The sequence below is a fragment of the Poecilia reticulata genome, chromosome 21, assembly GCF_904066995.2.
Source record: "Poecilia reticulata chromosome 21, P_reticulata-male-v2, whole genome shotgun sequence".
Taxonomy (NCBI): Eukaryota; Metazoa; Chordata; class Actinopteri; order Cyprinodontiformes; family Poeciliidae; genus Poecilia; species Poecilia reticulata.
In genome coordinates, this window is record NC_088850.1 from 7,641,698 (window position 1) to 7,656,050 (window position 14,353).

Sequence of the window (14,353 nt, forward strand, 5' to 3'; positions counted from 1 at the left end):
TGCTGTGCTTCAGTGATGGATGATGGGGAAACTGACTTGCTGCAGTCCTTGTGCATGGAATGTTTTGGATTGCCCTCAGCTCTCCATAGGACGAAGTTTGTATTTTCTCCATTAGGTAGTAAATGGGTTTTATGTTGCAAAGTTCTTCTGCCTCTCAGCATCCCAAATAACACTTTTGTTCGAGGCGCTGTTTTCTGGCTCAATGTGTAACCCAAAGCACATACTAAAAAATAAAATATAGAGTGTTGTTCACCCAAGTCTAGAAACTGACCTGCATATAATTTTCTGAAAGGCATTGTTGAAAGAAATTGCCAGTAATTGCAACTTGTCTGCCACAAGCCAGAGGCCACAGACATGTGGAGGTTGAATACATTTTCTATTTTTTGGAGTCTGTGTGATGGGAAAAGTACCTTGAACCACCTTGAACACCCCATTTCTGGAGTAAAAGGAAAAACAGTTGCAAAGATACAGAGTAATCCTGGAAAAAATATGTTGTTAGAACCTGCAAAAGACTCGGCTGGGTCAGAGAGTCACCTTCCAGAAAGACAGCAACTCTAAATACAGCCAGAGTTAATACGCTTTTAGATCAAAGGGTCTTGGAGCAGCTCAGCCAGTCTAGACCTAAATTCATCTGAATCCCAATAAAATATATATTCTAGTTTCTAAACTATGAAAATTATTCCCATGAAATGGCATTTGTTACAAATATTTAAGCTTGCTATGCTCACATCTCGTGCTCTATTAATGTCTTTGACATAAACAATCATTTCTAATGTAGTCAAATAAGTATAGGAACAAAATGGTCGACTTTAAAATCATTCCTTTTTGGCGAAAGTTTTATTGATTTTTTTTTTTTTTTTTTTTTTTTAACCTAACCTTAAATTTGAATTAGTTGAAGAATCTCAAGACTCGAAAGATGGCGATATTATTCACTGTCAATGCCTTCTTATGCTTTTCCGGGTTTCTTAAGTTTATCAGGTTATTGATCAGAATCCTTGATTTCCTCGTCTTTCTGTGAAAACACCTACAACCATGAAATGCACTGGGTCCATTTATCATAAAACCTTTTCACAAAAAGCCCTAAGCGATGCGTTTCTGCTGTTTTCCATTATCCCCTCATAACCTTTGTGGTATTAACTTGCACAGTAACAGTAAAATAAGTAGAAATGAATCCGAAGGGAATTAGCCTGAAACACAATGACATTTACATTATCAGAGCTGCAACCTGTGAACACTAGTTCCTTTCTTTTTTTTTTGCATACCCTTTTTAACGAAGTCACTTTTAAAACGGCATACACATAAAGCTGCTAACCCAAAGGTATTCCACACCGAACTGTGCATCTTTCACTCGCAATGCTCTCTCGGATTTGAATTCTGCTCATCTTTTTATGAAAGCTTCCACAGCTGTGGATTGTAGATCCGCAATTAATCCATCGTTCGCAGTCCATGAAGGCAGCACACCTTATCAATGTGTTTATGAATACTAAATAGTCATCCATGATGAATTTAGGAGAGTGCAATGAAAACAGATGGTTGTGATAAAAACGTAACGTGCTCTTAAAACTTTGTCACTAAAAAAGACAATTTAAGCTCTCCTCCTGACAGAGGAAGTGAGGTGCTGCTTGGTTACACAAATGAGAAACAAATTTAAGACAAGTGCTCAAATGCTAATTTCTGTTTATTTAAAGTAGCATAGCTGCACCATGAATGAAATCAGGATGATTTTGCCGATATTTCTGTTTTAATAAATATGTCATAGCAATTATTTTTACTCTACTATACTTTCCAGTAAATTGCTTTGACACATTGAAATAACATTGCTACCAAAAGCATTGACCTTGTCAGGGATGTTGGTCCCGCTATCGCTTTGGACAAAACACCATGTTGTAATCACTGCGCCCATCTGTTCCTTTGGTCAAATGTTCTTTTTTTTTTTAAATATGGTTTTTCAGGAACGCTATTTGTCTGACAATAATATTGTTTCTTAACTTCCCAAAGTCAGCATTGCAATCAGTAACCAGTTATTTTAATTTTATTTTTTTTATGTGCAAAATTTTGATCAACATTTGTATTTTACTGTTCATATAGTTCCCTACTCTTGTTCACTTGTCAACAGATGTTTCCCCAATGTACATTGAAATTCCATTGCTTGTCATGTCATGTAGATTTCTACTGAGAGAAAAATATGCAAATCCTTTCCAGTCTTTCTTTTACGTACGTTACTTTAAAAAAACAAAAAAAAAAAAATCTGTCATTTTCTCACATTTGCTGACCAACTGGACCGGAACCTTTTTGAGCCTTGTTGCAAGCCTAAAATTCAAAAATGAATTATTAAAATGATCGTGGGACACAACATGAAATACCCAGTGGTAACAGTGTCAGCAATAAAGTAAAAGTCAAAGAAGGTAAATTATTCATCAGTTTCTCACATATAGGTCTGTAGTGGGGAAGGAAAAGACAGACAGAAAGAAATAAACCTACTAAATGTTGATTTATATAAAGTCATGGTTCTAGGTGACCGTTTTCAGTCATGTTTTTTTACTGGTACTTTTTCATCAAAATGGTTTACTGTTTCATGTCCTATAAAAATAAAGTAAAGGATGTTTTTAAGCTGCTAAAACCACATTGTAGAAACTGCTTTTCCCCCCGGCAGCGTATGAACCGACTTTGGCTCGCCATGGTCACATTAAACAACATTCTTTGTGATACTGAACAAACAACTTTTAGAATACTCCAATAATTTTCTTCCTGAGGGCAAGTCGTGGCTGACTGCTGTATGCACACTGTGTCGGTCAGGAGATCATGTGTGCTTAATACGTCTATGGAGACATTTTATTCATTGACTCTATGGCTTTTGTCCATCCATTTTAAGCTAATGGGTCAACAATCTAATGCCTGAAGCTACAGGTGCATCTCAAAAACAGTCATTTTGAGATGCAAGAAGCCAAAATAAACTTCTGAGAATTTCTTTAATGAGAAATTTTACAAAAAAAAGACAAAACATGCAACACTGAGCCAGCAGACTGGCATTAAGAATGACCATTTTTGTGCAAAAAGGAGAGTAAATTAAGTTCTTCTGATGTCAAGAAAGGGAAAAGAAGAATGACGCAACAAAGTGTTTTTCGTGATTTTTACCGTTATTACTAAGGGAAAGTCTTTGTTGTCCAGTGAAGATTAAATGTGCAGCTCTTGTATGATCTTTCTAGAGAAGGATTTCCATATAGATGACTTTGTGCATGGAGGTATATGGGGTGAAGGGTTGAGTAGAGACCAAAGTCATCCATAGGAAAAAGAAAAAAAGCTATTGACTGAAAATGGTGAGCAAAGAATGGACAAGTCAGCACACGACATGCATGTTAAAAGTCCGTCATAACTTGAAATGTCACTTTCCTCTTATAGGCTCTCAATTGACGTTAGCAAAGACTAATTGCTTCAGGAAGTCATGGATAGACATTAAATCACGTGCAGACAGAGAAAGTCCGTTTACTGAGTTATTACATATGGAGGGAACACAATTACATTCCTGATGCGCAGCGCTGTTGATTTATGGATGAGTCCGTCGCACAGAGGGTCTTGGAAAGGTGATCTGCTGCAGAGGCAGCCACAGGTAATTTATTCTTATTCCCAAGTTTGCCATTTACTCTCCCCCTCCTCGTCAAGCACTTGTGCTGACGAGATTTATTCAAACATTTGTGGCACGGCACTGCGCGCTTAACTGTGACTTGTGATCCAGGCCGCAGCGAAGCCTCGACTCGGGGGTCATGGACATAAAGTTACTGATCAGTACCTGTAATGGTTGCGAAGCTCATTTTCGTGAAGGATTTCTTTAATTAAGCGCGGAACCTGCTCCTTGCTTCCGACGGACGTATTTTGCTGAAACTACTGCTCGGGCGGCATTAAAGAGGCTCAATAATGTGAATTCAGCTGCAGCAGAGAGCCAGCTGGGCCATCATCATCATCTGCTGAAATAGGCACCAAATTCTTAGACATTTTATCCCCTCGCAATAATCCATCTTAGAATTAGAGAATAACACTGGTTCCATTTCAATTTTCAGAGCTGTAGCATATCTCTAACCCCAAATCATTTAGCCGTGCATGAGGTGTGTAATTAGATTTTTTTTTTTTTTTAATCTACTTGTTTATCTTGAACAGCGTCAAATTTAGATTAACAGCTGTCCTTGCTAACAAGGATGCCCCTAATAGGGAGGCCTGGGTGTGACAGCAGAATGCACAAGGTGACAGGATTTTGAAGGGTAGTTTATTTAGGATGAGTTATATCCTCTTGCAGGTGACAGATGACGGACAGTAAACGGTGTAATGCAGTGTGTGCATTGAGGCGCAGAGACCAGCTAACAGAATCTAATTGCTCTCGAATGTCCAACAGCATATAATGTAATGACACAACTGAGATAAGATCCACTGTAGGACAGGGGGAATTAATTAAATAGACCAAGTCAAGAGCAGTTCGTCCAGGTGTAGTCATTTAGGGCTTTATACTGTTGTAGAGCAGTTAGGTATTACTTATCGTCCACAGACAGTTTTGGTTAAATAAAATAAAATAAAATGCCTACAGGCACTAATTATCATCAGGACTACATTATAGCTTTGGGCTTTTAAAGATTTGTTTAACTGTTCAGTTTCAAAGTTGAATTATAATTTATCATGCAAACTGATTTTTTGTTTTTTAAGGAACTAAATTTATTTGATTTTTCTCTAAGTCACAAAAGGTTAAAAACAGCCATGAAAACATATTAGGAGTATCAATGACACTAATAAGGGTCCGAGCATGTTGAGTCCATCCTGTTGGACGTAGCTGGTGACATGGTGGATGGTACTTACCGGCATGGCAACGGAGGTTCGGAGGTGAGTCATGGTCTTCCTGGTAACCGGGTGATTGTATTGGAGGTCGAGGAGATGTGGTGTTGGTCTGAGCCGTGCTCACGTTTATGACGAAGCCGGGAGAGTCTGGTTCAGATGCCAGCCTGGTCTCCTTCACTTCACCGGTGGTGAATTAGCACCACCGGTGAATTTAAGAGCACAGAAATTAGCGAGCACTCCAAAAGGCAAGGCATCCTGTGCCGGAGGGCCACAGTATGCTGGAGGGTTGGTTCATCGGCTGGTGCTGGTCCCGATTCTCCATGCTCTTCTCCTCGGATGGTGCATGCCAAAGTGGACTCCCCTGCGGCGAATCAGCCGGAAGCAGATAGAGGCGAGGAGTCCTGACTGGAAGGAAGCTGGAGGGGCCGGCCGGACGGAGGTTCTCTCTTCCTCCGCCCCAAGCATCTAAGCAGAAGAGTCCATCCTCCTCCAGGTTGATGGTGGGGACCAGAGGTGGCCCGGAGCTCGGCCACAAGCTGCAGGATCCGTCTCCACTGCAGTCGCCTCTTCGCCTGGTGCCTGTCCACCTTGGGGCCCGAGTAAATGCATTGGCGAACGGGGCAAAGCATGGCCCCTGACGCTGACCCTTCTAGCTTACCCTAACCCAACAATGTCAAATTTAATTTTCATATTACTAAGGTTCCTAATTAACTTGTTTCTCTGAAGCAGATCATTCCTACACCTCAAAATAACATGTTCCACTGCCTCATCTTCCACACAGTCACATTTCCCTGTCTGATGATTCCCTATCAAAAATAGTGATCTATTCAATACGGTGTGTCCGATTCTAAGTCCAATTATCCATTTCCCCCTTTCGACAGTTCATAAAGGCCTGCCCTACGAGGGGCTAGGCTGTGCTAACTTTAATTCACCTTCTCTTCCTGAGATAAAAAGAGATTAAACCAAAAGATGTAAACTTTTAATTAAAGAACTGCATATTTGGAAATATTCCCTATTTTCTGCACACGCATTTTGTCATTTAACCCGAATATGTTGCTATTTTTTTTTATGTTTAGTGAACAACAGCAGGTCGACATCAGATGAAAAGAAAATGCTGCTGAGATATAAATGATTAGTTTTCTTCTTGGATTCCTAAATATCCTGAGCAAAGCATGATAATCCACCGCAAACCCCAATGCATATTTTAGATATTTTGCAAAAAAAAAAAAAAAAGAACATGTGCTTAGGTTGCAAACTCCTCCAAGCAGTCCTAGATTTTCCTATTTGCAAGATGATTTGTTGCAAAGCAGACAAAATACATGCAAAAGCAGATTCATTATTTCTCATGCCCATTTTATTTATTGATTTATCCTCATCTAACGGCCAATCGGAACAGAATGAGCAGCATCAGTTTTCTACCTCTGGTCTCTGTGCAATCCGACAGTCTCTTTCCCTCGGAATCTCCTCTATAGAAACATATTGATTGTTCAGGCTGGTGAAGTATTAAATACTTAGGGGACATGGACTAGTTCTTTGTGTTTGTCAGTTTTCAGTCCGGTTCTCCATCGTTAAAACCGTGATAAATGTAATGGTAAAGCTACGCTGCATCACTGGAAATTTCATATTTTATAGTTTGGATTATTGTTTATTGTCTTTATTACAAACCTCTGCGAAATTCTTTTTGCAACTCATGAAAACATTAGTAAAATCTTGAATAAATAAAAAAAAAAGAAAAGAAAATGTGGTCACACAATATATGAGGTGGTAAAGAAACACCAGGACAGTGGATGTATTTGTGGGGAAAACAAACAAACAAAAAAAAAGCTCTTTTGCCAGGAGAAGCTGTTTACACAGAGAAGTGCAATTATTTCCACCGGACAGCCTGGGCTACAGGCAGCCCGGTTATTCAGCCAGGATTTCACAGCGAAGCGCCGGGCGAACTTTGATCTCGATTGTGCTTACCTCCACAGCATACTTCTGGAGCGATCCAGTGCTGACAGGAGGCCAAAGAGAGGCATACAATGGTGGAAAAAGTATTGTAGCGCATCTTAGAGTACAGTTAACTGACCGTAGCTTTTTTTTTTTTGGAACAGCAATAGTTACAGAATGTGATGAAGCAAGTTTGGTTTTTCTTGACAATCGGCTTCACTGTACATCTGATGATTTGCACTCAGAGATTTACATGCACTCACACATAAATGTCTTATTCATTTGGCGTTTCATTGGAACTGTTCCACATAGATCTTGAAATTTAAAAACAACAACAACAACAAAACCTGGATGAAGAAATCTCAATTATTGTAAATGTTTGTGTTAAAAAAATACATGTAGAGGCCAGGAAGATCTAGAGCTTCTAGATCTACTTATCTTTACAATACAAACAACTGAGACACACTCACTGTACTCAGGTGATCTCCGTTCAACTTAATGTGAGATTAGTAATGGCTGGATGTCTGCTGAATATTTATGAAATCACTTGTTTTATGTTTAGTTTTTTAAAATTGTTATTTGATAGAAATCAGTTTTCTAAGGTTTTTTTTTCTGCAATTCTTCTTGTCAAAAAGCCCAATTTTTGTTATGATTGATTTACAAAAGCAATAAAAAAAAGTTAAAGCATCCAAGTGGGGGGGCGTATGTTTCATAGGCACTGTCTATACACACTCAGAAATGTTTGGATTAATATTTCTTAGCAAGTTGCAAAGAAGTAACTCTGTTCCCATTAGCAAACCTTTGGCACAATTACAGCTTGATATTAAATCGCTCTCCTTTAAAAAAAAAAAACAATTTTGAAAATGTTTTATCCAATAATTGGCTGAGTAAATTCGGGCTGAAGATGCACCTGTGTGCCACATGTTGCTGCCAGGAAACTGAATAATCTTTGATTTTGTGTGCTGGTCTGGTTCTGATTGCTTTTTTTTTGTGCAAAATTGATTATCTTGTGAACTTTTGTAATTACCGCTACCTTATAACGTCAAGCACTTAAATCAGCACTATTTTAAATGCAGATATTTGTTATTCATTGCCTTGATTCAGCAGCAGAAGGATCCACTAATGATGCCTTTGTGCTGGATTAAGTGTATCAGACCCACGGAAAAGATGCAGGCACACAACACACCCTGATTTTGAAAAAAAAAAAACAACAAAAAAACATTCAGGAAGTGGCCAGGTTTTCCAGCTGCAGAGTAGAAAACAGGATGCATCTGTCAGCCTGTCAGATGAAAGGATTCGGGTTTCTTCTACCCGACGATGATGGGAAAAATGAGACAAGCAGCAGCTGAAAAGGGCGCGGGTTTATAATATCCTCAGAGTTAGGAAGAGTTTAGGTTCGCTCAGGAGTTGCAGCTACGCCACGACAGCTTCCAGGTATACTTCACACCGAGTCGGAAGAAACTTGACAGGCGCGTGGCGTTTTGGGAAGAGTTGCAGTGAGACTCATGAAAAATAAAAAACTAACTTCAGGCAGCAGAAGCTCACAGCGCTCGGATCAGTATGATTATGTATGCACACCCTCACTGTATACCTCGGAATGTTTGGATTGCTCTCTAAGTTTGGATGCTCACCCTCTGATCACAGAAAGCCGCAACGCCCCACATGAATGCTCTATGAGAGCATGAGCATGCACAGTGACTTGGAAAAGTGTTCATAACTTTTTCCACATTTTACAATACAAAGTAATGGATAACAGAGCAGTGCAACCAGTTGCCTTCTGAAGTCCTCGTAATGAGTAAATAGAGTTGACATTCGGGTAATTTAATCTCACTATTAGTGTGAAGGGAGAGCAGTACTCTGAGAAGCAGCTTGGACGGCATGTTTAAGTCTGGGAGAGCTGGACTGAACAGATACACTCCACAAATCTGGCTTTTGTGGAAGAGAGAGAAAAGAAAAAACTGTTTAAAAAAAATCAGTGGAAAGTTCAAGTTCATGTTTCCCAGGGACAAAGCAAACATGTGTACAAATGTTCTCAGGTCAAATGAGACCAAATTGAACCTTTATGACTTTGTATGCAAAAAGCAATCTGACTGGGCTTGAGGTATTTTCAGAGAGTAAATAGTATGATAAACTTTCAGTCTTTAGATGTGTAAATATTCAGCAGATATACTTAAAAATTGCGTCTTTAATTGTAAAAAAAAAAAAAAAGAAACATTAGTTCAGGTGGCTGAGATATACATTTTTAAACAAAATATTTTTGCATCCTTTCTCTCTCACATCACAGATTTAATTTGTGTTGGTGTGTCATATAACATCCCAATCAAGACTATTGTAACAGAGGTTTGTGTTGAGACGAAATGTGAAAAAGTTTGCAAAGCACTTTAATGAAAACTAGAAGAAAATTAGCATTTAGAACAAGTTGGGTTTTTGTTTTTTCAAGGGACTGCCTGTTTTTTCCCTTTCAATTGCATGTTTTTCCTCTGACCCGTGTTGTTAATAGAGGCGGCTCCTTCAGCATCTGACAGCTTCTCTTTGAGCTGAGATCAACAATTAACTTTTGTTTCTCTCGTTTCTGATGGCTGCAAAGTGGTTTCCCTCGTGTGACTGACCTCTCTGCCTCCTTCTAGGATGTTATTTCAAAACTCTGTGAAAATCTGGAGGCAACTCATTCCCTGGGGAACAAAGGGAGGGGGGAAAAAAAGTTAGATTTGATACGGAGACAGAACAGAGAAGATTACTGTTAACAGAATAACAAAGCAACTGGGAAGGTGATAATGAGAACTGGGACAAAAAAGGGGGACAAAGCGAGGAAAGGTTCATGCATTTTTATCTAATTTTAAACATGAATTTGTTGCCTCCGTTCTGAAAATATTAAGCCTCAGGCAGAGAGAAATAACCCTGAAGAAAGCTGCTGCGGCTAAATATTTATGCACCGGGAGGGGGAGGCTTTTGTGCAAAGCAGATCGATTATTGGTTGTATTGCTGTTGGTGAAGTTGTTACTTAGAACAAAAACAATTAATTATAATAGAGAGTCAGATAGAGAAGACGAAACAATTCTGTTATTATTAATATTATTTTATTTATATTTTTATTAAAACATTATTGGCCTCCAACATGTAAAGAATGTACATACTATAATAATAATAATAATAATAATAATAATAATAATAATAATAATAATGAACTGAAAAACTTCTTCAGTTTCTTTTTCTACATTGTTAAATTTTCTTTTTATCTCTTCTTTCTCTGAGTTCTGCTCTGTCAGCCTTCAAAACTTGAAATACTTTTTTTTTTTTTTTGAGGAATGTACAGTACAGAAAACAACCAAAAAAAAAAAAAGAAAAAAAAAACGAGAGTAATCTTTACCGCTGTCATTTTGTTCTCTTTTTGACATCAACATATCTCATTTCATCTGCAGATAACGACACCCAGCAACAGCTTTCCACTTAAAGTTCCGGCGCGTTTCCGTCAGATGTGCCCGCACTTTAACGCTCGCTCTGCTAAATACGTTTGGTGTTACGTCGCCGAGTGCTGCTGTTCTCATCAGACGTGTGACTGTAAAGCACCTAAATGGCTGCCTTTACATAGCTCTGTTTTTTTGTTGTTGTTTTTTTTTCCTGCTGAAGAAAACACAGAAAGCCGCTGACCTTGCGCGTGCACGCTGCAGAGAGCGCATCATGACAGATTTTTTTTTGTCACTTTCTGCTCTTCCTCTCCATCTCTGCTTCACACTGAGTGATTTGTCCTTTGCTGGAATATAAAGGAAATGCCACAGATGCACTGTCAAAAAAAGTGACATAAAAGAAAAGAAAAAAAATACAAGCTACTCACTGAAAGGGAACCAACTGTCCGTTTCACAGAACAAAATGCCACAGGGCTGCACAGTTTGGAGATGTCTTCTTAGTAAAGTTAGAACTTTTAAAATATGTTAGACAGTTAAAAACACAACAGCACAATTTAAAAATGTTCTGATTTAGTCTGCGAGCTTCACTTAAGAGTCAAGTGTAGGTTCACAGAATTTTCTGACAGGCAGGTGTTGCTAAAAATCTCTTTTCTTGATTCACTGCGGTTGAGAAGAGCTTGACAAGGAGCAGAACTTCATCCTGTCATGCAGCTGATTTCTCCATCCCCCTGCTCTCCTTCCCCGCTGAAGCTCTCAGTCTGTTTCTAAGGGGACGAGATCTGGCACTGGCGGTCATGTGTCTATAACGTCCTGCGCCGGTGAAGGTTCGTGCGGCAGACTCGTGGCGTTCGGCAGCGTTTGCGTGTGGGCGACGGAGTTCTGCTGCAGCTCCAGAGCCATGGCGTTCTGCGGGTGGGGAAACTCCTTCACCTGTTTGCGGTACTCCAAGAAGGTGGAGGCCTTGGTGGCGATGGCCACCACGTTCTTGCCGACGAAGATGGTGGAGACGCGGCTGTCCTGGAACAGCACCATGTTGACGCCACGTATGAGGATGGTGACGACGTTTATGGTGACCAGGCTGAGGACCGGGTACAGCATCATCTTCTGAGGCGACATGTGCTCGCCCTGCATGCTGATCTCGCTGAGGGACACGCAGGGCAGGATGAGCAGCAGGATGTAGCAGTAGAAGAACATCAGGCCTTCCGCCCAGATGGGCAGACCTGTCCGCTGGGGCTCCCACAGGTTGGCTTGAATGTCCAGCAGGTCCAGCAGGTCCAGAGCAACCCAGAACAACCGGCTTCTCATGTCCTCCTTCTTGCGGAAAGTTCTCACATATTCCATGCTATCCAGAGCCACGAGAACCAAATACAAACCCGGCACGCACACAGATAATAGCAACGTCAAAGCTTTCCGTGCCACTGTCTCCAGACTCTTCCTGTCGGCCTTGCAATTCTGGAAGACAAAGTAGAGTTTGATCTCCAGGACAAAGATGTAGAGAAACCACAGGATCATGGCGTATCCTCGTCGGGCCGTGCGCACCTCGGCGCCGACCCACACCGCCACGTAGCGTAGGACAATGAGGAAACAAACGTCCCCGACCAGCACTATGATGCACACGCCGATCTTCCTGGGACCCTGGTTTTGCTCCACCAGGTAGGCGTCCATGAAGGCCATGCTCGTCATGATGACAATGGTGGTCAGGCACACGTGGCGTTTATCTGGGGGCGGCAAAACCATGGTGAGGGCATCAACTGGCTCTCACCCTCAAGCTACAGCTTTCAAAGGTATTAAAGGAAATAAAGTAGAAGTTGATGTGCACTGTGGAGACTCCAAACCTCACAGGCTGTAGGATAAAAGGTATTTAAGGTGCTTTGACTGAAGCAAACAGTCAAAATAAAGCAGGGCTGAGGATAAAATACCACTTTGAGTGAGTGCCACGGTGGAACATGCAGGACGGTTATTGCGGTTTGGAAGTGGGGCTTTCTGCGGGGATATGCTGGCTGCTGAATCCTCTCAAGCCAAGTGAAAACAGGAGCCTCCTCTCGTCAGTCAGCGCACTTCCATTGATCCGGCCCGGCCTCCCAGCAGCAGCTACACCGAGGGGCTCCACACCCAACTCACCATGACTGATTGTAATCCGCACACAGTCAAATGAGGGACGCTCTCAGAGCTGTCTCGCTCTAATTGACTTGTGATGGGATGTCGGGACACGGTGCCGCAGTGTTGGAACGTTTATGGAGGCGTTTCTTTTTGGATGAAACCGCGTAGGAAAAGGTGGATATGTGGGCACGGCGGCTCTGCATGTATGAGAAATCCCTCTTCGGATGCCCCTGCAGACGGCGGTGCAGTGTGTGTATCTCCTCGTGCTTCTGCAGTGTGTAAGGAGGGAAATGGAGGAGAGAAGGGAGAGGAGGCTGCAGTGGCCAGAAGCCCCCAGCCGCCATAAATCAAGGAGACAGCAGGTCAACGGCCCGTGAGGCCTTGCGTCTGATGCTGGCTTCCCCGGGGGGAGGCTCTCGCTCTGGGCTGAAGATCCATCCTGCCTCCTTCCTCGTGCCACGTGCCTGCCTCTCCACAGCCTACAGGAGGGAGAAATGAGGAAGGGAAAAGGGGGGAGGAGGGAGAAAGAAACCTGTCAGCACTACTGGGCCATATAACACAGTTTCATTGCCAACGGCCCATATATGAGAAGCAAAGTAATGTGTCAGCTCGGCTCAAACGTGGCCTGTTTCACTATTGATGGGACAGAACATATTGCTCACGTAACACTGCTTCAGGATGTCATTACCACTCTATTGTCTGTGATGTGTCATGTGACATCTGGATGCATGGCTTAATAGGCTCCCATGGCAATGGCAATATATTCACTCTAATGCGTTGCCGTTTAATTCCGGCTCTTAAATTAATAGAGGACTTATTAGAGGAACTTACAGGAACCCAATTTTCAAGTCTCATACAGCAGCTAACTACTCAGAACACGTATTTTCCTTTTTCAATATTACTTGGCAGAAAAATGGGTTTCAATGTTGGCCATGTGTTCATTTCCTGATAATATTTTTAGTTAGTCTTGGGCAGCTTCCAATCTGAATATAGGAGACCATAATTGCAGTATGTTCAGTGGCTGCCACGTTTATAGGTACTCATGGCAAAAATTTATTTGTGTTTTATTGCAGTACCATGTTCTCACACTGGGAAAGGGTGAAAAGTAAAACTTTTTATGGTTATTAAGTAGTTGTTTTTAACAAAATCTAAACTCAGACTTATTAAATCTATTTTCCTGTGGTAAACAGAGATTTGTGAACTTTGATGCCTTCATTCTGTTGGTAAAAAAAAAAGACATTCGGTGCTAAAAAACAAAAATATGGGTTTAAAACTCATATTGAATGAGCATTAAATCAAATGTGGGCTTTCTGTCGCACAATAAAAAATGAGTTTTAATACAAAATATCAAGTTTCATTGTTAATTATAGACATAAGGAATGCCATGTAGATTTAAATGCATGTAGGAATCACACTACTTTGAAGAAATGTATTTTTTAACCTAAAAAAAGAAATAACGTTTTGAAACCTAAACATTTTTCCATTTTCTAATTTATTTTTTTCCTACTCATTCTCAGATGGAAAAAAAATCTATTACTTTCATACACGGGAGGGTTTCACACTGAATAATTCATTCCATTTAAAGCTTTGATTTTTCAAAATTATTTCAGAGTGAGATTATGCTGCTGCAATCAGCAATGATATATATATATATATATATATATATATATATATATATATATATATATATATATATATATATATATATATATATATCCATCCATCCATTTTCTTACACCCTTGTCCCTCAGTGGGGTCGGGAGGGTTGCTGGTGCCTATCTCCAGCTGGCGTACCGGGCGAGAGGCGGGTTCACCCTGGACAGGTCGCCAGTCTGTTGCAGGGCACCACAGGGACACACAGAACAAACAACCATGCACACACACCTAAGGACAATTTGGAGAGGCCAATTAACCTGACAGTCATGTATTTGGACTGTGGGAGGAAACCGGAGTACCCGGAGAAAACGCATTCCCGATATATATATATATATATATATATACATTTTTGTCCTGTTAAATATTTTAGCTGCTATGTTTTTTGGAGCATGTGACAGAATGGATTTGAGACGACTCAAAGGGCATCTGTCTCTAACAGAAAAAAA

General features: G+C 40.7%; 1 protein-coding gene across 1 annotated transcript in view; it reads right to left on the reverse strand.

The window, feature by feature from the left end:
• Positions 1-2,095: 2,095 nt before the first annotated feature.
• Positions 2,096-14,353, reverse strand: part of tmem121ab (transmembrane protein 121Ab) — a 70,079-nt gene continuing 57,821 nt past the window's right edge. The window contains exon 2 of the mRNA XM_008397467.3: positions 2,096-12,730. Within this exon, the coding sequence (XP_008395689.1) occupies positions 10,944-11,888 (945 nt within the window). The 5' untranslated portion in view covers positions 11,889-12,730 and the 3' untranslated portion in view covers positions 2,096-10,943. The remainder of the gene's footprint in view (positions 12,731-14,353) is intronic.